General features: G+C 37.5%; 1 protein-coding gene across 1 annotated transcript; it reads left to right on the top strand.

The window, feature by feature from the left end:
- Window positions 1-15,869: 15,869 nt before the first annotated feature.
- On the top strand, window positions 15,870-24,574 carry LOC133861784 (probable transcriptional regulator SLK2). The gene is made up of 10 exons (XM_062297589.1): window positions 15,870-16,136; window positions 16,784-18,153; window positions 19,022-19,153; window positions 19,474-19,522; window positions 20,557-20,771; window positions 20,857-20,925; window positions 21,755-21,855; window positions 22,494-22,587; window positions 22,693-22,762; window positions 23,401-24,574. The coding sequence occupies exons 2-10, from the start codon at window positions 17,128-17,130 to the stop codon at window positions 24,279-24,281; spliced, it is 2,637 nt and encodes an 878-aa protein (XP_062153573.1). The 5' UTR covers window positions 15,870-16,136; window positions 16,784-17,127; the 3' UTR covers window positions 24,282-24,574.
- Window positions 24,575-24,805: the final 231 nt, after the last annotated feature.

The raw sequence follows: 24,805 nt of genomic DNA, 5'->3' as shown, positions 1-24,805 counted from the left end.
ACTTCTCCTGAAAAACCTTAGCGGCTAGAGACTCAGGATTCTGCAATAGGCGCCATCCTTGTTTGGCCAGTAAAGCCATATTGAAACACTCAAGTTCTCTGAACCCCATACCTCCCATCTCCTTCTTCTTGCCTAAGCCCTTCCAATCCATCCACGTGATTTTATGGGTGTTCTCTTTGAAGCTCCACCAGAATTTGCTTAGCATAGAGTTGATATCCCGGATTAGTGTTTTAGGAATCCGGAACACACTCATAGTATAGGTGGGGATGGCCTGCAACACAATCTTAATCAGAATTTCTTTCCCAGCATGAGTTAAAAACTTCTCTTTCCACCCGTTGATATGGCTCCAGATTCGGCCCTTGATCCCATTGAAACTAGAAATCCTAGAATGCCCAACTAGTGCTGGCAGTCCTAGGTATTTCTCGTACTGATTAGTGGATTGGACCCCAACAGCAAAGATAATAGATTGCCGAGTCTCTTCCCTAGTATTCCTACTAAAGAACACTAAAGTTTTCTGCTTGTTTAACTGTTGTCCGGAAGCAACCTTATATCTCCCTAGAATAGTCTGAATTCTGCTCCATTCCCTTAGGTTGGCTCTACAAAAGAGCAAGCTAACATCAGCGAAGAAAAGATGATCGATCTGTGTACCCCTCTGGGTGATAGGAATACCCAGACCTTAAAATATATATTTTTAATTATGTTATAAATTAAAAATTAAAAAATAAAATCCTAAAAAATTCCGTCTAGTTCAAATCATGGGAAAACAAGATTCTTGGGTTGATTCTTGTGCTTGAAATCTCTGAGCAGACATTGATGGCCATGGCTATGAGAGCAACCAAATCAATTTTGAGGAAGTGAAGAAGCTTTAAATGTTGGGTTTCATTTCAGAACAATAGAGAGAGAGAGAGAGAGAGAGAGAGAGAGAGAGAGAGAGAGAAAGAGAGAGTTCAAGTGATGGTGATTGTTGGCAGGCTGGTACATCTCATCCACTTCATCTTGGGGTGGCTTTAGCCACCTCACGTCTGATGAGAGGGAAACTGATGGTGGTGGAGGTAGAAAGCTCATACAATGTAAGAATGTCTTCTTTGTTTGTTTCAATTTTGGGCTTGAATTTGTGGGTTTATGGTGTTTTGATTTGTGCTTTGATGGTTGAAGGGTTGTTGATAGAAGTTTGGCTGGGCCTCGGTCGAGGTTGGCTAATTGGGAGAAGTTTTTGGCTGCATTGTATTTGGCAACAGTGATTGAGAGTGTACATGAGCTTCCCTCTTATTTTTGGGCTCTGGGATTGTTTTGTGTTGCGTTTGAGATTCTTCCTGAGAAATCCCCTTGGGATAGGGTAGAAGGTGAAGTCTGAAGAAGCCGTGGGGATTGAAATTGATATTTAGGTCCTGTTTGATTGCATGTCAAGCTCAAGCCAGGAAACAATCGAGCGATTATATTGGGTTTCGGGCCAATTGTCAATGAAATGATGAAGAGGTTGTTTGTGATTCTGTTTCGTTCCCCTATCACGAATTCAAAAACTGTAACTTAAAAAAATTAAAAAATAAAAACTTTATCTAAAAGATGCCAGTTTTGCAAAAAAAAAAAAAATAAAAAAAAAAATAAACTAACGACTACGATTTCGATCATGCAGATCTAAGAAAGTGTGATGGGAATGGTAAAAAAAATTGTTGATAAGGACAGTGAGTATTGGTGAATGGTAGTCATTGCCATGTATTGCTTTACATGTGCTCCATGTAGTTTGTGCTAGAAAATATATCTACAGTTAAGTTGTAGAACTTTGTGAGGGCTTGTGCTCTTCATTTTCTTAGATCATTTTGATTGTAATTCCAGTGGAATGACCAAAACCTATCACTTTTTTTGGCAAATGAAAAACAAACAAGATGGAAGAAGAAGAAGAAGATGATGAAGAGCCACGTACATAGGAGCTCAGTTAAAAACAATGTTCTTTTTCAATTTATAACACAATATATATATATATATATATATATATATATATATATATATTTTAAGGTCTGACACTAACGATTTAGAGTAAACTTGGACAGAAAATTCACTGAGTGATCTATTTAGAAAAATAAAAAACCTAGGCATCTAATTTTCAAAATTAAAAAGGGAGTAATTTCAAATTGCACATTTACTTAGAAATTTATCATACATAACAAGAGAAAAAAGTGCATTAATATAAGATGTTTCATTATCTCAATTGACAAAATTAAAAACAATACCTTATTCTCTTCATAATCAGCATGGTGATGGTGTACGTTTCCTATAGACATTGATATACCAGCTCAATACTTAATATGTTCATCATGATCAAACTCAAAGTCTTTGAAATGCAGTATTTTGTAGAAGACAGGGTTCTTACTGATCTCTTTATCTCATTCATGTAGCTTATCTGCTGGTCTCATCAGATTAATATCATAATCAAAGCATGAGTGGTCTCAGTTCCGAAAATCAATTACCACCCAAATAAATTTAACCCTATATTTGCCATTGAAAAAAAAAATGGATGAGACATTTGATAAAAACATCCTTCTTTTCTACTTTTCAAAGTGCTTGTAAAAATTCTAAAAAAGTACAAAACTCTTTAGGAAGTTCAATTCTCATTAAAGTGGCCTTCATTAACATAGCTACGAGGTAGTAAAAGCGCATTATATAACTGACCATATCCTCATTAAGTCGATTTTCATCATTGACATGAACAAATGGGAATGAAATGTTAACCTTGGGCTGACCAATATGCACACTCGCTTGTAAATGGCACTATAGAAAAATTAAGATAAGTGATAATTACAAATTTTGTGGAATGGTTCTAAATATTTCCCCTAGCCAAATCTTAATAACTTCATATCTTTCTTCCACTCTCATATTCTATACAAATTTGCCAATTTTCTATCATTATGCAAGATATTTATTCATTCCTGACATGTGTGTGTATATATATATATAAATTATAGAAAAAGAAACACTCTAATCATATTAAAAAAATCAATTGATTGAGGAAAAAAAATAGAAAAAAAAAAACTTATACATCCTTCACCTAGAAGACCCTCTGGTGGATGAAGATGAAGTATAGTCAAGAGTAAATCATTCTTAAAATCTCCGTGATGAACCGACGATTCTTTAACAAGTATGTCATCAGGATCCACCATGTTTTTTGGTAGGGTCGTGTTTAGCGGTGTCATCAGGATCCACCATGTTTTTTGGTAGGGTCGTGTTTAGCGGTGGCTCGCATCATTTGGGTTTCGCATGTTATACGTGGAGGGAAAGCAAATACAAAATAACAAATGCACAATCAGTTTTTTTTCATTTATAGAAGAAATAGACAATAGAGACAAAATTTTTTAGCTATAAAGTACAATTTTTACAGCTGTAGAGAAAGATCTTTTTACTGTGCAGTTAAAAAAGAAGACACGTATCACTTTTTTCTTTGGCAAGGCACCACCTATTTCTTACATTTTTATTTCTTACTTTAAACATTTTATTGGTACCTGTGGTTTGAAAACTTTATTTTTTGCCAACCGCTCATTTGAGCCACATGGGTGTGGCTAGTCACGCCCATTTTGGCTTTAGCCACCCCCAATGCCAGTTTTGGGGGTGGCCAAACACCCCCATGGCCCTTGGGAGTAGTTCGGCCACCCCATTTTGGCCTCTTCGAGGTGGCCGAAACCACCCCCTAAATGGGGGTGGTTTCGGCCACCCCAAAACTGGCATTTGCCATCCCCTTGGCCAAAATGGGGGTGGCATGTGGCCCAAAGGGGTGGCTTTCAATTTTTATTTTATTTTTAAAATAAAAAAAAATCCTTAAAAAAACTGGTAGCCTCGTCGGCACTGACGTGGCGTTGACGTTGCATTTGGGGACATGTGTCGTATTATTACACCGACACCTATCCGATGACATGGCCAGACGTTAGTTTTGAACGAAAAAATGGACAGATGTACCATCTCCTTCTTTTCGCATAACACAAGTACCATCTGTGATACAAATGAATGCACAATGGGCAAAAAATAAAATTTTCAAACCACAAGTACCAATAAGGTGTTTAATCCTTTAAATTATTATTAACTCAAAAAAAAAAATGTAATCTAGAAGATATTAGAATAAATAACACAATTCTCAAATTAAAAGAGATTAGAAGAATTTTATTATTTAATATAATGGTAAATAAAAGAGATAATATATAACTTATATAAATAAATATAAAATTATTTATATTCAATGAAATTAGTTATAACTTATAAGTAAAAGCTTATCATCACTGAGATCTCAATAATAGCCTATTACTAATGAGATCTAGGAGTGTAAAGCCAGCCGGGTATTACTAGCTGGTAACGAGAAAACTGGCCAACCACTTTTGTTACCGGTTTTAAAAATATTTAAATTATTTATAACCGGTAACCGGTATATATATATGTGTGTGTGTGTGTGTGTGTTTATTTATTTATTTAAAAAATTTAAAAAATAAAATTCTAGTGTTTTTAATCTGTTTATGAACTATTTTTATTGTAAGTGGTATGTCTTTTGGTTGTAGGTTTGTTTAAATACTTGTTTCTATTGTTGTTATTATTATTATTATTATTATTATTGTAGTTGTTGTAAGGGGTATTCTTTTGGTTTGTAGTGTTTAATCTCATAAGAATGAGATTTGTAGTTGATATATGTAGATGTAGTTTAGGTCCTGTTTGAGTTTGTGGTTTCAAAAAGTGCGATTTTAAAATGTGTGATTTGAAAAATTGATTTTTAAAAACACAGTTAAGCATTTGGCAAAATCGCAGTTTGGTCTTTAAAATCACAGGTTAGCCTTTTAAAATTTTGTGTTTTCAAAAAAGCACCACATTGCCTACTATTTCAAAAAGCAGTTTTTTTTTTTTTTTTTTTTTTTCAAATCTCAATTTTTTAAAAACGTAGTTTTCAAATGGTTCATTTTCTGCGATTTAGTTTAAAATCACACTTTTTCTCTACAAAATTGCAATCTCAAACGCACATTTAATCTCATGTAAGCTTTTAAAATAAATTTCTAGGGCATTTTTAAAAATTTGATTTTTCATAAAAAAAAATAAATAAATAATAATTCAAGCCATTTTTTTTTTCTTTTAACAACCACAACAAAACCTAGAATATTGAGCCAAAAAAGGCTGAATTTTTTTTTTGCTTTAAAAAAAAAAAAAAAAAAAGCTAAAAGCGTCTAAATTAAGTTTGAAAAGTGGGTAAGATACCCAATATAAACCTAAAAGACCTATTTTTTTTTAAAAAAAATTGGTTACCGGTGCGGACAATCGGGTACCAACCAGTAACCATTGGTTATTAAATAATCGGTTAACCGGCCACCCGGTTACCGGAGTCAATTTGATATTTTGGCCAATCGGCTATCTCAGTTATAGTTACTGGTTTTAGCCAATAACTGGTAACCGTAATCGGATTAACCAGTAACCGTAATCGGATTTTGACCCTATTGAGATCTCAAGAAGAGCAATGTTCATCAAATCAAGATTTTTACAAGAGTAAGAGCTTATCTTCAGAAATTATGGTGATTAGCTTGTACATAAATTATGTGATGCTATGATTAAGAGCTTATCTTCAAGAAGATGCTATTAGCTATAAGCAATAGCTTATCACAAGAGCTCACCACCAACATAATCTCAAGAAGCAAAACAAGATTAAAATATCTAAATTTATATTAGATGTGGTAATTAATTCGTACAGAAAGTGTGTGATGCTCTGAACAAGAATAATATAAAAATATGTGGTGAGCAATACATAAAAAAATCTTTTGAGCAGATATTGAGTTGAGTCCAAACATTTGGAACCCCCAAAGGCCTAAAATTGAAACTAACTCATAGTACTTTTTCAATTCAAATGAAACGACAACTTGGTAGAAGGGTAATGGTAATATTCATATACCCAAGCGAGCCTACAACCCAAAACAATTAAATTTGAAAATTAAAATAAAAATATAATGGCAACGGCTAATTAGAAATTCGGAACCCAAGATCTGAAGCCGAAACCAATCATTCAGAAAGATGTTATCAGTTATAAGCAAGAACTTATCACTATCGAGATCTCAATAAGAGCTCATTACCAAGTTTGCAATGTATATCTAGCATTTTTTAAGGTCTGATTGAGGACACATGTTCAACTTCAACAATGCTTTAAAATATATTATTGAATACAATTAGTCACCATTGAAAAGAAAAAAAGGAATAAAAAATTTATACCAAATCATTCAAAAATAAAATGACCCTATATCCGGTTGCTCAAGTAAACATAAGATAAAAATAATAATAACAATAAAAGAGTGTAGAACTTTTAAGCCATTGTGTAACAGTTTCCTAAACTATATACAGATTCAAGAGAGATTATAGGAATGCAATGGGATTTAGAGAATGATATAGAGTGATTTAAGAAAGAAATGGAATTGGAATTGATATGGCAAGTTCGAGGATGCCTAAACTCCAAGTTCAAGAGAACATTACAATCACAAAGCCTGCTGCAAAACACCAGCTTCGGCTGTTTATATTGGTTTCTACACTAAGACTTGCATCGCAAGTGATCAAAACGCAATCGACAAGTATTAAACGATAACATTGTATGAAACATGCTAAACTACATTCCGCACGTTTAACATTCTTCTTATTGGCTACTAGCTGTAAACCATGCTCAATCCAGCTTCAGTCTGATGCTGCCACATGTGCTAAAATGTTGTAGCTGCCACCTTATCCTTAGAAAGTTCTTGAGGCTTCTTTAGTTTTCTTCTCTTACTTCAATTCCTTCTTGATTCTATTTCCAATCTCTTCTTTGATTCTACTTCCAATCTATTCCCGTCTTATCCGTGTTCCTTCCATTGTAAAGAATGAGTTTGTGAAATTACTCCCCCCTTTTAAAACACATTGCCCACAAGGTGTGAGAAAGCATTCTTTAAGCTGTAAAACTCCTCCCACACATCATCCGCGATTGACCCTCCCAACGGACAAGCAGCTTGATGTAAGGGCGATTGCTCTTCGGCTGAGAACGATAAGCAAGCACCTCCACAGGTAGGGTTGGCAATTTTTGACACGACCCGCGAACCCGACACGAAAAAACCGGGTTTGGGTTTGTTATAATCGGGTTTGGGTCATAATCGGGTTGACCCCGATTATGACCCGATTATAATCGTGTTTGGCGGGTCCCGCCAACACGATTATGACCCGATTGCACGGGTTGACCCGATAACACGATTACTTGCCAACACGATTATAACCCGATTAAAAAAAAAAAAAATTGAAGCTAAAAAAAAAAATAAAAAAAAAAATTGAAGGTTGAAACATGTGAAAACAGTGAAATTGATGCCGTGTCGGGTCGGGTAAACGGGTGGCACTTTTTTAGTCGGGTTTGTCGGGTCGTGTTCGGGTTACCCGATTATTAATCGGGTCGTGTTCGGGTCACGTGTCACAACCCGATTAATAATCGGGTCGGGTTCGGGTTGACACGTTTATATAATCGGGTCAGTCGGGTTGACCCGAACCCGACCCGTGAACCCGAATTGCCAACCCTATCCACAGGTTGAGGCTAAAGAACGCCATTGGAATCAACCGGAGGAAGCTTGGACAGAATAGACGAAGTGGATCCCAGCTTGAGTTTAAGTTGAGAGACGTGAAACACTGGGTGGATTCGAGCCTTAGGGGGCAAATCCAGCTCATAAGCAACGGCACCCATCTTGCGGATGACGGAAAAGGGCCCATAAAATCTAAGTGAAAGTTTAAAGGCTCTGCGAGAAGCCACAGAGGACTGCCAATACGGCTGAAACCGAAGGTAAACCTATTGCCCCACCTCAAAAGTTCTTTCACTGCGTTTTAAATATGCATACTTCTTCATATGCTGCTGGCTTGTTGCAGATTTTGTTGGAGGAAAGCCAAGATCTATGTACGATTGCGGAACACTTCATCCACTTCCTCAACTTGTTTAGTCCTTAGAATGTAGGTAAATAAACGGGGTGGGGGTAACCCATAGACCGCCTCAAAATGAGTCATCTAAATAGAGGCATGCCAGCTGGTATTATACTAGTATTCAGTCCAGGGTAGCAAGGAAGTCCACTGTTTAGGGCAATCTTGAGTGAAACACCTCAAGTAGTTCTCAAGACATTTATTGACAATTTCGGTTTGCCCATCCGTCTGTGGGGTGTAGCTAGTGCTCATCTTGAGAGAAATTACCTGCAAACTGAAAAATTCCTTCTAGAAGGCACTAGTAAAAATAAGGTCTCGATCAGAGACAATAGAAGTAAGCATGCCATGTAACTTGAAAATCTGAGAAACAAATAATTGAGCTACTATGGCTACAGTATAAGAATGGGATTGGGTAGTGAAATGTCCATACTTAGATAAAAGATCAACCACCACCATGATGACAAAGTGGCCGTGAGAGAGGGGTAAGCCTTCCACAGTCCATAGAAATGTCTGCCCAAACTCTTTTAGGAATGGGAAAAGGCTGGAGTAAACCAGCAGGAGAAACATTTTCATGTTTATTCTACTGACACACCTCACACTCCCTAATGAACTTCTTTAAATCCTTCCTCATGCCTTTCCAATAGAAATCCCTCTTAGCTCTATGTAAGGTCTTTTCAAACCCCAAATTGCCTGCCATAGGGTCACTATGCACAAAAAACAAGACTTTGGCCTTAAGCCGTGGAGACTTGCCAAGAAGAATTATGTTCTTGTATAGTAGGAGGCCATCTCTAAGAGAGTACTTCTAAGTATCTAACTCATGCTGATGCCACTTAACAAGCAATGGCTGCAAGTCCTCATCTTCTTGATACTGAGATTTTAACTCATCCACCCAACCGGTTGTAGGAATAGACAATAAAGACAGGGTCACTTCATCATCCCAAGCTTCCCTTATAGACAAAGCATCAACTACCCCATTGTCTACCCATTTTTTGTACTCAACAGTGAAATCACAACCTAACAATTTAGTGATCCATTTCTGTTGGAAGAGGGTGCCCACCTTCTACTCTAGTAAAAACTTTAAGCTCTGTTGGTCCATCTTAACAATGAAGGATTGACCTAAAAGATAAGGTCTCAATTTTTAGATGGCCGTGACTAGGGCAAAAAACTCATTCTCATAGGTGGACATGTGAACGTTCTTACCCTTAAGGGCCTTACTGAGATAGGCAATAGGTCTTTTGTCCTGCATCAAAACAGCCCAAATTCCCAATCCACTAGCGTCACACTCAATAGTGAAAGGCTGGGAAAAATTAGACAAAGCTCAAATCAAGGCTTGAGTCACCGCAATCTTAAGGGACTAAAAAGCTTACTTAGCCAAGTCTGTCCAACAAAAGGAATTATTTTTCAACATGGCTGTTAAAGGGGCAACAATAGAGCCATACCCTTTGATGAACTTGCGGTAATAGCCAGTTAGGCCTAGAAAACCTCTCAATGACTTAATGTTTTTAGGAAAGGGCCAATCCACCATGGCCTTAAATTTCCCTGGATCTGCATAAACACCTTGGCCAAAAACAATGTGTCCCAAGTAGTCTACCTCTGCACATCCAAATTTACACTTGGACATCTTAGCAAATAACTAATGTTGTCTTAATAGGCCAAGAGTCAGCTGCAAATGACCTTTATGTGCCTCTAAATCCTTACCATACACTAGTATGTCATCAAAAAATACTAGGATCAACTTTCGGAAATAAGGATTGAAATTGTAGTTCAAGAGGCTTTGAAAGGTGAATGGGGTATTAGTTAGCCCAAATGGCATAACTAGAAACTCATAATGGACATCATGAGTTCTAAAAGCGGTCTTTGGAATATCAGCATCAACCACCCGAATTTGATGATAACCGGATCTTAAATCCAATTTAGAGAAAATTTTAGCCTCCCACATGTCATTTAATAGTTCATCAATAATAGGTATAGGGAATTTGTCTTTAATAGTTACCTTATTGAAGAATCTATAATCCATACACATCCTCCATGTGCCATCGGTCTTCCTCACCAACAGAACCGGAGAGGAGAAAGGACTATGGCTGTGTCTAATGACTCTCGACTGCAACAATTCCCTCACTATATTTTTTATCTCTTCTTTCTGGTAAAAGGTATATCGGTATGGCCTTACAGAGACTAGTTAAACTACTCTTAAAGATGAATGGCATGGTCATGCGACTTAACCGGTGGTAGACCTTTAGGCTCCTTGAACACATCCCCATACTGCTATAGAAGGTCTTGTGCTCTGGCAACTCAGTAGTCCCTTCCAATTTGGAGGGTGTATTAGCCAACAGCTGCAGCAACACTCCCTTCTTTTCTGTCCTTGAGAGCTTAAAAGTTTCCCCCTCCTCTAAGCTAACATTAGGACCCTGTTATATACCCTACAGCACACAACTTCTCCCTTGCTGGGTGAATTGCATCTTTAACTTCACAAAATCCCACAAAATAGGCCATAAAGTGCGCAACCATTGGATGCCCATAACAATGTCACATCATGCCAATGGAAGTATAAAGATGTCATTTTTGAAAACATAACCATGTATCTTGACTCCCACTTCCCTACATTTACCCGAACTAGCCACCTCCTATCCATTAGCTACCCGAACTATGATCCCATCTTGAGCCATCGGTTGACCAAGAATGGATGCAATCTTAACATCTAGGAAGTTGTGGGTACTACCCGAGTCCACAAGGACTGTCACTTGTTGATACTTCAAAATGCCTACAATCCTCGTTATCTTAGGACTAAGGGTTCCAATGATGGCACTAAGAGAGATTTCTAGAAATTCCTCTAGGAAGAATTGACCCGTATCATCTTCTTCTTGTGGTATTTCTATAAACTTTTCCTCATCAATTTCTCTTGCAGCTTCAATGAGAAACAACTTAGGCACACTGCATACGTGGACTCTACTCCATTTGGAATCACACGAATAACACAGTCATTTCCTTCTCATTTCTTCCATTTGTGCTTGTGTAATCTTCTGATGTGGGACCAGGGCCTGATTTGAATTACCAATGCCCTTCACAGTTTGGCTAGCTCCAATTGGAGGTGGATTAATCTGCCTTGGATGTCCTTGCATAGTCGCTTGAGTACCAGCATCCCCATTGCCCTTCGAAAATCTAACGAGAATCTAAGCATGCACCCCATGACTAGAGATATGGAATTGATTAGAACTCCATGTAGGTCGAAAAACTCTCTTAGTAGTCATTACACACTCTTCTTGAATTTTGGATAGGGAGTAAGCATCAATTAGACTTTTAGGGTTAAACATTCTCACAGGCAACCATATCTCATCATTTAAACCTCCCAAAGAGATGCTTAGTTTATGAGATTCAGGCAGTCCATGAACCTTAATGGCAAGGTTATCAAATTGAGTCTTATATTCTTCCAACAACCCTACTTGCTTTAGTTTAGTTATGGTTTCCAAAGGATCATCATAGGATCCTCTCCCAAATCTAATGTTCATAAACTTAACAAACTCTTCCCATGTAGAAAGACATTTATTAGCCTTTAACTCTTGAAACCATACAAGAGCCTTACCTTCCATGTGAAAGGAAGAAATAGAGATCCTTTGTGCATCCGGTGTCCCATAGAAATCGAAAAATTGGGCAGCATGGCAACACCACGTTTCTGGATCTTCCCCATCAAAACGTGGAAACTCCAGCCTAATTGTCTGGGTATGAACCCATCCCCTAAACTATTTCCTTCATGGTATGAAGGTCCTCCTTCACAGAAACTATGTCCATTGGTTCCATGATTAAAACCTGGATCATGTTGTCCATTGGTGTGTCTGTTGTTAGCATTCAACAATTCTTGGAACTGCTTCAACATTTTCGACTAGCTTTGTTTGGCCGATTGCATAGCTGCTTGTAAATCGATTATGGTCACCATTTCAACTTGCATGAGGGTCATACCGTCCCTCAACTCCTTCCGTTGTTGTACTTCATTTGACATTGTTGTAGACCTAGTTTTCATAAGCTCAAGATTGTGGGCTTTGATACCACTTGTAACAATTTCCTAAACTATATATGGATTTAAGAGAGATTATAGGAATGTAATGGGATTTAGAGAATGAGATAGAGTGATTTGAGGAAGAAACAGAATTGGAATTGACATTGCAAGTTTGAGGATGCCTAAACTCCAAGTTCAAGAGAACATTACAATCACAAAGCCTGCTGCAAAACACCAGCTTCGACTGTTTATATTGGTTTCTACACAAAGACTTGCATCGCAAGTAATGAAAATGCAATCTACAAGCATTAAATGACAACATTGTATGAAACATGCTAACCTACATTCCACACGTTTAACATTCTTCTTATTGGCTTCCAGCTGTAAAACACACTCAATCCAAATTCAGTCTGATGCTGCCATGTGTGCTAAAATGTTGCAACTAATTATCCTTAGAATGTTCTTGAGGCTTCTTTAGTTTTCTTCTCTAACTTCAATTCTTCTCTGACTTCAGTTTTTTCTTTGATTCTACTTCCAGTCTATTCCTGTGTTATCTGTGTTCCTTCCCTTGTAAAGAATGAGTATGTGACACATTGCATTAAATTGTTGTTGTGTCACCAATGTAGTTTGAATAAAGTCAGCAACAATAACAATGTGAGGTTACCTTCAGTACATGGTGGTCATCAAGTAATGTTGGTATGTACATTTTTGTAACTTTGTAAATTTTATTAAATGAAAATAGCTTTGCGAATTTCTTCATGAAGCGTGTTTCACTAAAAGCATCATTTTCATGCTTTAAGCAAAACGTTAGTTTGTGTTTTGGATTTTCAAAAGTGCTTTGAAATCTTTTTACCAAACATACATTTTTTTCTTCCTCCAAATAGGCTTTTTGGGTGTTAAACGCACACCCGAACAGATCATTATCCATTCATGATATGCCTATAAAAAATAGAAAAATAATAAATCTATTCATATAAAAAAAAAATCATTTGATTTAAGGGGGAAAAAAAAACTTACATACTCTTCATTTGGAAGATGCTCTGGAGGAGTAAAATAAAGCATAGTTGGTGGTAGATCATTCTGGAACTCTTCATGACGTACCAGGGGTTCTTTAACAGGTATATCATCAGGATCCATCATGTTTATCGGCAAGACCTTGGTTAATGGTTGCATGCACTGTCCAGTTCCATAGCTTTCACATGGAGGAAAGCAAATACAAAAGAACAAGCGCACAATCTGTTTGTTCATTTGTAAAAGAAACCGACAAGAGAGATGATTTTTGGAGCTGCAAAGAACGATTTTTATAGCTATAAAGAAATTTTTTTGATTGTGAGGTTAAAAATGAAGACATATATTACTTTCTGCTTGGGAGAGGCACCGCCTATTCCTTAATTTTTATTTTTATTGTTTTGCTTTTTAATTGTTACAAACTCAATAATTAGTTTGAATGCACTGCAAGTAACATTCAAAGTTAAGTAAATATAATTATTTAATTTTGAGGCATTACAATAACCGCCGGTTGCAGTTAATCGCTAATCGGCCTAGCGGTTGTGGTTACTTAAAAATAAAAAACGCTTGAAGCGGTTGCAATTAAGAGGGAATAATCACAATTGCAACTGCTTGTATACCCCTTCGGCACTAACTACATACAAAAGTTGTTATTCGCTAATTACAACACAACACTTTATTTAAGAGAGACTTCGTAATTCTACACTTTTGCCACTCTAGTTCAAATCTCCTACTTGATGACTTGAATCAACCTTCATCTAACTTGAGAATTCATCCATGAGTTTTAGTATTCCTCTAAGCCCATATATAATAGATGACTGCACTTCAGGTCATCTTGCACAAAGCATCTGTAAGGATCAAATTCAGAAACAACTTCATCCCAATTGTTCTTACTCGTTAGGATTAGAAACCAAACAAAGCCTCCAACTGCTCTCCATATCCTATGATTTATATAAAATTAAGTTGTTAAATATATTGGAGAAATATATAAAAGAAAAGAAAGAGAGAAGAGAGAGCGAAAGCATATAATAAACTGCATTATTTAACACAATATTACATATGTCTCTATTTATAGAGAGATGATCAATAGTGGGCAAGAAATCATAAACTACATAAGGTAGTGAATAAACCCTAATTGGAAAGACAATAAACCTAGAGAACAATCTAATATTCTTAACATCCCCCCTCAAACTCAAGGTGTAAGTTTGTGTTCGAGAAAAATAAAGGGAATTTATTATTTTTGGGTCGCCGAAAAATTCCCAAAGTACTGCTGAAAATTGTTGGAGTGGTGGTCGGAGTATGGAAGCTGGCAGGAGTGACTGGTGGTGCACTGGTTGGGCTAGTGGACTAGGCCACTAAAATGGGCTAGAGCTTGGTTGAAGTTGGGCCCATGAATGGGTTGACCTAGCTGGCCAGGACGGCTGAGCCATGTTGAGCTCTAAGGTGGGCCGGTTAACTGGGCCAAAATTGGCCCGAAACTCATGGATCGTGTTGAATGGGTCGGCCTAGCCATTGAGTGAAGTGACCCAGGTCTAACCCGGTGGATCGGGTTGACTGCTTGGATATGGGTCAAAGACGGTTTGCTTGGAGAGTTGGGTCAAAGGAGGATTGTGCTGGTTCAGGTCTTCAAACCCACTAGACCAAAGTGGCTTGAAACTCGCTGGTTTGGGTTAGGCCTTGAAACCTGGTGACCCGGTTAGAAACCTGGGTTTGGTCCGGGGTTAGAGCGCGTGAATTTGATGCGCAGAGGGGGTTGCCGACGCATAGGACGACCGTCATCTCATCCAGGAGGCACGTGTAGGCGCCTGCAGCACCAAAACAATCTGAAACTGCACATATCCACCAATCTAAGGCTAAGAAACCACTTTCGGTGGTTGATCTACCAAAAAAGAGGGATGGTGGCAGCATGTGAGGTGCGTGGGATTCTACTGGCGGCGCGTGTGGTGGCCGGTTTTGATGGGTCTTTCATAGATCGATAGATCTATGCCTTGCAAGCTTTGATTTTATGATTATTTTTTCAAATGGAGCTGCGATGAAGGTGTGGAAGAGATTGGTAACAGTTTTAAAGGCGTGAGACATATAATAGACTACATTGTATTGAAATAGTATATCACACAATATTACATAGATTCTATTTATAGAGAGACAACGAGTAATGAGAAAGAAGCTCTAGATTACATAAGGTAGGGAATAAACCTTAATATGAAAGACAATAAACCTAGAGTATATATTTTTAACATGAGTAACGCTATTTAGTAGACGGTTACATGATTATCATAAAATTAAGATGACATGTCAATAAAAAATTGCTGTTAATTTTTTTTTAATAAGTATTGATCTAATGATTGGTTTTCACTATCACGTCATTAAATAATATGCCAGTTATATAATAGTATAATAAATAACATTGCTCAATAAAATTAGGCAAGAATTTTTTTTTTTTAAAAAAAAAATCCATTGAAAATAAGATTAGGTATACATGCAAAAGTTTAAGCTTCCACTGGCAGAAGCCACACGAGGCCTTGTTTTATTATGCGTGTGATTCACACGTGGCAATCGGACGGTCTGTCTCTATCCGTTAACCTATTTTTATTTTTGGCACAATATCCGTTAACCCATTTAGTTTAATATATATATATATATATATTTTTTTAAAGTTATTAGTCACACATTGCAGTACAGTAATTACACCTCCCAGCGTGCCGACCAAGGCCTGCCATTTAACAATTCCCTGTACATTATGTACAACACTACCCCTAAGCAAAATCTAAATATCATCTTTATCCCAATTGAGTGACGTGGAGGAGTGCTGTCCTATGAACTTTTTTATACCTTTAGCTGTAGCGTACAATGTCTCAGGAAACGTCCTTAAGATCTAGGATGGGCAACCTATGTTAACTAACGAGATCACGACACGTCATGGAGACCTCGCTCGCGACCGTGGCGATTGAACACCGACTGTGTCTTGCGATCAGGACACAACACGTGTACCACGATGTCCCGGGAACAGCCGGTGGCATAGGTCTGGGTACTGGTGCAGCCGGTAAACCCCCCCTCTGCAATTCCCGCTAGGTATATATAAGCAGCCTCAACGAACACTCCCTCTCTTTCTCTTTCTCTTTCTTTCTCTCTCTCTCTCGGTGATTTCGCAGTTTCGTAAGAAAGCATAGAAAAGCAAAAAAACGTTTCGCTTTTCTTAGCTTGCGTTTCAAAGGTCAGTGGCTGGTCTTCATTTTAATTACTTTGTTTTTTAGCTAATTTTTGGTGGTAATTTAAGTAATATAATTTTGCTTTAATCGATCTCTGAAACTGTAAAAGCTCATTTTTTAAAAACTTTTTTTGTATACTTTTTGTTTGGTAGCTCTTGATCTTGTAGTTTTACTGGCTAATGATTCTCTAATGCAGTTTAGTATGTTTAATTAGTGGGGTTTAGAGTTAAAACTTTGTGCAATTTCTTATTCGATTTGAGCTATTTAGGCGTTGGATCGCAGCTTATGACTCTTGGAACGACAAAATTTGGGCTAAATTTGATTAATAGTTTATTTTTGAGTTTAATTTTGCGGTTGCGCAATTCGATCGCTGTTTCTCGCATTTAGTTTATAAAGTTTTTGGAAATTTTTGGTATATGCTAAAGACACTGTTTGGGGTTAAAAGTTAGGGTTTTGTTCGAATAATTTTGATATATATATATTATTTCCTCTTGTTCCAAGGGCTAGTTTGAGAGTATTTTCGATGTCTTTAGGCCTAATTTTAGTCTTTGGTGAGGCAGCTTACAAAGTTTTCGTGTTTATTTCTATTTTTAGTTAGTTTTTTTCTTTTTTCTTTTTCTACAGCTAATGTTGTTTGGTTTGTTCATTTTAGATCCCAATTTCAAATTGTTGAAAGCTCAAACAGAATGAAACTTTGCGAGCAGTGGGAACGCACTAGAGCTTTTTGATTTGTAAAAATCGTACCTTGAGTGGTGAAATCTGAGATACAAGGGTTCAAATAGTGTTTTATCTTTGGTTGGTGAAGTGGGAATGTAGTACTATTTTTAGCCTTCCATGCTGTCTTTGTGGAGCTATTTAGGGCATTTTTTTTACACGGTTTTTTTTTTGGATCATATTAAGTGGGTTGAGTGTATTTGTTTTAGTACATATAAACCCTAGTTAGATCTGGCTCTGGAGAGCTACTTAGACTCCAGCCACCAAGGGGCGGTGCCCCCCATGGCACCTTCTCGGGTGGCTGGAGGGTTAACCCAATCTTCCTCAAGTTCTGGAATATTCTTCCAGGGAGATGGGCAGTCCCAGGTTGTAGTTAACTCACACTTGAGCTCGTCTTTTGGGAACTCTTCTAATTCAATTCCTGGTACTGGGCGTTCAAATCTGGGTCCGGTTTCGGGGGATATGAACAATGCTGCTTTGAACAGTGTGGCAAACTCTGGACCAAGTGTTGGGGCGAGTTCTATGGTCACAGATGGAAACTCCGCACTTTCAGGAGGTCCCCATTTGCAAAGAAGTGCAAGCATCAATACGGAGTCTTACTTGCGTTTACCCGCATCGCCTATGTCGTTCTCATCCAATAATATTAGTATTACAGGCTCATCAGTTATGGACGGGTCTTCCATAGTGCAGCAAAATTCTCATCAAGACCAGAATTCGCAACATGTGCAGCAGAATCAGCACCAGCCACTGGGGGCTTCAAGCGCTACATCATTGCCTACATCACAAACTGGCCAAGCGTCACTTTCCATGAGTGCACGAGTTGGAGCTTTCATTCAGGATCCAAATAATTTATCCCAGGTGCAGAAGAAACCTCGGTTAGATATCAAGCAAGAAGATATCTTGCAGCAGCATGTGTTTCAACAGCTGTTGCAGAGACAAGACCCTATGCAATTCCAAGGCCGTAACCCACAGTTACAAGCCTTGCTTCAGCAGCAGAGGCTAAGGCAACAACAACAACAACAGATTCTGCAGTCTATGCCACATTTGCAGAGAGCCCAGTTGCAGCAGCAACAACAACAGCAGCAGCAGCAGCAGCAGCAGCAACAGCAGCAGCAGCAGCAGCAGCAGCAGCAGATGCAGCAGCAGCAGCAGCAGCAGATGCAGCAGCAGCAGCAGCAGATGCAGTTGAGACAGCAACTGCAGCAACAGGCAATGCCGCCAGTATCAGCCATGAAGCGTCCATATGATAGTGGTGTATGTGCTCGTCGGCTGATGCAATACCTATTTCATCAATGGCAACGGCCGCATGTGAGTACTTGCTTTTATGTCTTTATCTTGTAAGACCTAGAAAGCACAGGTATATTGAAATAACCTCCTTATGATCTGAAACGTATCCAATATATGCTTAGCTTAGCTATATCCAAATGTGTATTTGGATATGGTGGAATACATCTCAGATGTGGAATACGTATTAGATATTTATCTGTAAATAAGAAAATTGATTTTTTTTATTCTTTTGACAAATATGATGGGATTCTGCTGGGACATGGCATGAATATGGAAAAGATATTTATGGAGGTGAAAGTTGGATTTCCTTAAGAAAAGTAAAGTTTTAAATGTAAAATGATTCTTTATTGTTTTAGAAAGAAAGCTTCAAGATTTAAATGTAAAATGATTCTTTAGTGTTTTAGAAAGAAAGCTTCAAGATTCTATATTCTATATTCTATCAATTTCAAATATGGCTCGTGGATCATAGTTAGTTTCATTGTTATGCATCTTTATGCTTATTGATTTTTGTTATTTATCTTTTTAGACAAATACTAGCATAATATTTAGAAATATTCTTACTTATCAAAAAAATATTTAGAAATATTCGTTATATATTTTGTAGTTAGCATATCCCTGCCATATTGCATCCTAGATTTTGAAATACATTACTGTTTCTGTATCATATCATGTTTGTATTGGTTCTTCATGGGGTAAAACATATTTTTCTGCTGATATGAATTTTGGTAACATTCTCCTCTTATTTACACAAGATTTCTGTGTTTTGATGGCCTAATATTTTTTTGAGCATGCTGAATCTTCATGTTGACTTTATTTGTTAATCAAGGTGCTTCTGAAGCTCAAAGGGCTTTTTGTTATTATCTTTTTTCATTTTTTCCTCTTCTCACAGGACAATAGTATTGGGTACTGGAGAAAGTTTGTGGCAGAGTTTTACTCTCCTCGTGCAAAGAAAAGATGGTGCTTGTCATTATATGATAATGTTGGGCATCATGCACTTGGTGTTTTCCCCCAGGCATCTATGGTCAGTTTTTCTGTCCCAGTTATCTTTTCTTTCTATCTTTAAAACATAGAGAAAATTGCTATAGCATAAACACTACATTGACCTCATGTAAAGTTTATCCTATAATGAATATTGAAATTTTTGCTTTCTATTCATTGCATGAGTTGATTCTTATGTAATTGACAAGGACCTTATATCCATGTTTCTATCGTAATTATAGATTCACTGACTTCATTAATGGCATGTGTTTAGATTTTAGGGTTTATTGTCTCGTTACGTGATTGCTTTTCTCACATAGAAAAGTTTTTTCTTATTCTTTTTGTTTCTTGTTTTGTTGCCAGGATGCATGGCAGTGTGATATTTGTGGTTCCAAATCTGGAAGGGGATTTGGTAAGAAAATTAGGATTTTGGTATAGAATGCTTTAATTGGAAGACTTTCCTATCGTGATCATGCTTTTGTTGATTTTTCTGGACTTGTGTTTTTATATCTTTTTCTTTTGGTAATCCTTTTCTGGATTTAGTTCTGGTAGATATTATGTATTAATGAGAGTGAAAGAGATTCTTAATGAATATTATTATATTCTTGCATTTCAAATAGGTCAAGAAATATCTTTATTATAACAATTATTTTTGAGTTAAAATTTAGTTGCTCATTGAGTTAATTCATATTAATTCGATGAAAGTTCAGAGAAGCCTCGGTATGTTTACAAAAGTTTGTGGAAGTCTGAGGGAAATTTCCAATTTAAAATGAAATTCATAGACTGCTGACAAAAAGAAGGGAAAGGTTCTAGGGCCCTGCACCTAGGATTAGAATGCATCACATGATCCTTTTAAATAACTTGGGCGAAAGCTTTCGCATGAACTCCATCTGATTGCAATAGTTAAGTGGGTACTTACAGGCTGCTGGCAACACCTTATTCTAGTTAGGATAGGACCCCATACTTAGTAAGCGTATAATATAAGTTTGGCTACTGAACTGCTACGAAAGAACTTGGTTAGAACCAATTAGTTACAAGATCCATGGACTGCGACTGCTGCCTGTATCAAACAACTCAAGAACTTACAACAAAAAAAGAAAAACCTTTACCTTAAATTTCAAGAAACTCAATGGAGACAAAAAGGACAGCACTCTAATGCAAAAAAATAACATAAAGATAACATGCAATGGTAACTATGAAGGGCCCAAGGTGGGGTTCAGCCTATTTAAAATTAAATTTCAAGAAACTCAACGGAGATTCTTAACTATGAAGGACCCTATTTAAAATTAAATCCAGTAATTCAACTGATCGAATTGTCTCACACATGCCTAGGTCTTGAATCCATCTTCACCTTTAATGTTAAAGTTCCATGAAATGTTTGCATGTTGGGATGTTACCATTTGAGGATCTCTGATCAAATCTAAGTAATAATTCTCCTTTTTACAGAGGCAACTTTTGAAGTACTTCCTAGACTTAATGAGATCAAATTTGGCAGTGGAGTCATTGATGAGCTTCTGTTTTTGGACTTGCCACGGGAATATAGATTTCCTTCTGGAATAATGATGTTAGAATATGGAAAAGCGGTCCAAGAGAGTGTTTATGAGCAACTTCGTGTTGTTCGCGAGGGTCAACTTCGTATCATATTCACCCATGATTTGAAGGTTAAAAAAGATTCCAATCTCATATTGAGTGTTGTCAGTCTCTGTCTTCCACTAATTTACTGCTGGAAATTTTATGCTTTCGCAGATATTATCTTGGGAATTTTGTGCACGGCGGCATGAAGAGCTTCTTCCTCGTAGGTTGGTTGCACCTCAGGTACTAACATTGTTACCTTATTAACTCTTGCTTTTTGGTTGACATTATGATTTTGTCAACTAGTGCATGCATTGACTAGTAATAGTCTTGATATCGCTGCTACAGTGTGTTGATTGTGATCTTTAAAGTGGGAGCTGTTTTTGATAATTTGTGGGAACACACACGAGGTGATATGGGATATTTGTTTCCAGAAAACATGGGAAATGGCTATAGGAGACAGTTCAAAGAACCTAATGAGAAAAGTTTCAGAGCTCAACTGTTTGACATTAGGACTAAACACTAAGGACATTAACTTCTTAGGAATTGTCAAACATGTACCATTGATTGAAAGAATGCGTGAGAAATAGCTGTGGGCTTCCTTTCATCGTTAAGAAGAGGTTTCAGTTGTTTCCAAAGATGGGGTTAGCAGGAAAGCTTGCTCCAAAAAAGAGGTCTACTAATGTCCAATGCGAATAGTGAAAAAATATGAGTGTTGGTCATGTTGTGCTTCTCTGTTCATTATAATCCCCAAACATCTTCCTATTAAATGTTAGTTGCCATTCATATGCTCCAGCCTGCTTAAAGGTTGAATTTGTCTTAAAATTTAGTTTATGCATGAGAGGCTCAGCCCTGAAATCATTAATTGGTACCATAGGTGTCAATTTCTAGTTTGATTGTTTCTTAATATAGTGATTTTTAGATTCACATTCAGTTCCCTGCTTTAAGTGTTCTAGTTTGCGTATGATTTTATATAATCTGGTTCTTTATCTAGATTTGTTTATGTTACTCAGATTGCTTGAGGATGTTAAGTATAAACATCTATAACCTACTCATTACCCTTCTATTGCAGGTGAACCAGTTGGTTCAGGTTGCACAGAAATGCCAGAGCACAATTGCTGAAAGTGGATCTGATGGGGTTTCTCAGCAGGATCTGCAAACAAACAGCAATATGTGAGTAGATCAATCTATAAGAAATTCTCTCTGTGGTTTGATATTGTTTCTTCAGTCCTTTTTAGCTGAAGCTTGTTTCTTGAAATGGAGGGTTTGCTTGATTAGTGCATTAGTAATGTAGGAGTCCTAGCTCCCCATTTTAGGCTTGGTGGTTGTAGTAAGGTAGGAAAAGTAGGTACTAGTGGAACATTTGGAGATATTTGCCCTTGCTCTCATCCTCTTGACATGTGATGAAAATGCAACCAAGTTTGAAGCATGTGCTGCTCATTGAGGCGCTTCAAACTTGTGATGGGATGAGTGGGAGTATCGGTAATGTCTATGCTCCACAAGGATGATACGGTCCTGCAAGGATACTGGCACCAGCAAGTAAATTAAACTCTCAAAGGGTTTTTTTGAAAAGATTTTTGGTCTTTAACTTTTCACTGAGCTTTGGGGGTTAAGGGCATGCGGAATAGATTGCTTGCTATGGAGTGCAATTTAATTATAGTAATATACTTGATCCTGCTATGAGCTGAGCCTAGACTGTACTTGTGAGAAAAAGAGAATGTTCTGCTACTTATGTCTGGGTCTGAACAGGATTGATTCTAACTTGAATGCCATGAGGTAGCTCTGATGTCATGTCAATTGCTTTTCCTCAGGGTGCTGACAGCTGGGCGCCAACTTGCAAAGAGTTTGGAGTTACAGTCATTGAATGACTTGGGTTTTTCCAAAAGATATGTTAGGTGTTTGCAGGTATGTGTTTATCTATTTCTGACATGAAACTTAGGTATAAAAAAAAATGATATGTTATACTTTATCTTAAGTTTTACTATATTTGTCAATTCCAACTCTTTACAGATCTCTGAAGTTGTCAATAGCATGAAAGATCTGATAGATTTCTGCCGGGATAACAGAGGCGGGCCGATCGGTAGTTTCTTTTTTGGCATTTGTTATCACATATCTTTTGTAACTTAGAATTGCCTTGCCAGTTATCTTTTTGGGACTTCTCCTCCTTTGACTCGAGTATAGAGTTGCACTTAGCTCATCAACCAAAGGTTGATATTCTATGCAAATTTTTATCTGTTTACTGAGCCAGAAGTTTGATTTGAGTTTATTCATATTTATACACTCGGCATGGAATAATGATGCTAAAACTTTTTAGGAGCTAAGCCAGTGCAATTCTCGAGTTTGATTTTTATCTTAGTTATGGAAATTTTAAAGTAACTTGTGTTGAGATTTTATCCTCTTAACTATACCCCATTTCCTTTCCTGCCTCTTTTCCTTTTATTTTCATTTCCCTTCTGTGAAAGTAGGTAGTTGTGCTCATTTCATTCTTGTAAAATTTAGACAGGTCTTGGCGGACATTCCGTCTTGCACTAGCTGCTGACGAAAATGCTATATATATGGAAACTGTCTTCTTTTCGTCATTTATAAATTGTTTTCCGGAGGTCTTCTGTGCTTAGTTGTTGCAGTTGCCTTATTTATTATGTATCTGTATAAAATAGTTATTTTAACTTTGTTTGTAACCATGGCTTGCTTGGACCTTATTGCGACGTTTATTTGCAGAGGGCTTGAAAAATTATCCTCGACATGCCTCTGTAGCCAAGCTCCAGATGCAAAAGATGCAAGAGATGGAGCAACTAGCAAATGTTCAGGGTCTTCCAACTGACCGGAACACCCTCAATAAACTAATGGCATTGCATCCCGGACTAAATAACCAAATAAGCAACAATCATAATATGGTTGGTCGAGGAGCTTTAAGTGGTTCGGCACAAGCTGCTCTGGCATTGACCAGTTACCAGAATAGGCAGAGCCCTATGAATTCAAATTCTCACTCATTTCAACAGGAGGCTTCGTCTTCCTTCAATAATTCTAGTCAGAGTCCATCTTCGAACCTCCAAGGGACAGCTGCTTTAATATCAGGATCCATGCAGAATTTACCTGCAAGTGCCTTTTCTAGTCCCCATGTACCTCCCCAGCAGCCACAGCAACTGCAGCAGCGCTCACTAAGCAGTAATAACCTACTCCAACAAAACCATCCACAGACCCCCCATGGCAACCAGGTCTTACAACATCAGATGATCCAGCAACTGCTGCATATGTCTAGCAGTTCAGGAGTACAACAGCAATCCCATGCAAATGGTGGGAGTGTGGCAAGGAATGGATTGGGATTTGGAGGTGACACTACGGCAGCAGCTGCAGCCATGGCCAATGCATCAGGAAGTAATGGGCCTGCTCCAAGCCGGAGTAACAGTTTTAAAGCTGCTTCAAACAGTGATTCTGCTGCTGGTGGCAATAATGGATTCAACCAGAGATCTCCAGATATGCCACAGAATCTTCATTTGCAGGATGATATAGTAGTTCCGGATATAAGCCATGACTTCACGGAAAACGGGTTTTTAAATGGCGACTTCGATGATAATATCAGTTATGGCTGGAAGGCGTGACTAACATAAATTGGTTTCAATCAATTATATTAGAGAATCTGTTGGGTAAGTGTCCATCATACATCTCTGTACAGGATATTCGAAATAGCTGGGTTTCTTTCTCCTTTTTCCTTTTTGCCTTTTTCCCTATTCACGAAATTTGTTGCGACTTGTCGCACTTGTACTCAGTAGGTATTTAGACTTCTGTTTCGATGGCTTTCTTGTGTCTCCCAAGTCTTGCGCAAGTGTAATCTATTGGACAGTAACTTTTTAAGAGCGGTTTCCTATTTTAATTATGATATTTACATGTTTCATTCCCGAGTTTTTTTTACACATTGTACAAGTGAAAGAAATAGCAGCTTAGTAGCCGCATTAGCAGCCAGCGCTTGGCTTCATTTGTATCTCTGCTTCAATACCCCTTCCCGTTCCTGACACCCTTGTCCTTGATTGTCTATAGTCAAATTTCCATTGATCTATATATATATATATATAATATATATATATTTTGTATAAATTATCTATTATTTGGTCAGATTATGAAAATC

Source organism: Alnus glutinosa, chromosome 2 (assembly GCF_958979055.1).
Source record: "Alnus glutinosa chromosome 2, dhAlnGlut1.1, whole genome shotgun sequence".
Taxonomy (NCBI): Eukaryota; Viridiplantae; Streptophyta; class Magnoliopsida; order Fagales; family Betulaceae; genus Alnus; species Alnus glutinosa.
This window is presented reverse-complemented; position numbering and strand designations above follow the sequence as displayed.

Bases quoted from the DNA above. Each gene is read 5' to 3' on its own strand.
- LOC133861784 (XM_062297589.1), top strand. From the start codon at position 17,128: ATGGCACCTTCTCGGGTGGCTGGAGGGTTAACCCAATCTTCCTCAAGT. The intron at 19,154-19,473 runs GTCAGTTTTTCT...TTTTGTTGCCAG, and splicing joins TTTTCCCCCAGGCATCTATG to GATGCATGGCAGTGTGATAT. The intron at 22,588-22,692 runs GTATGTGTTTAT...AACTCTTTACAG, and splicing joins GATATGTTAGGTGTTTGCAG to ATCTCTGAAGTTGTCAATAG.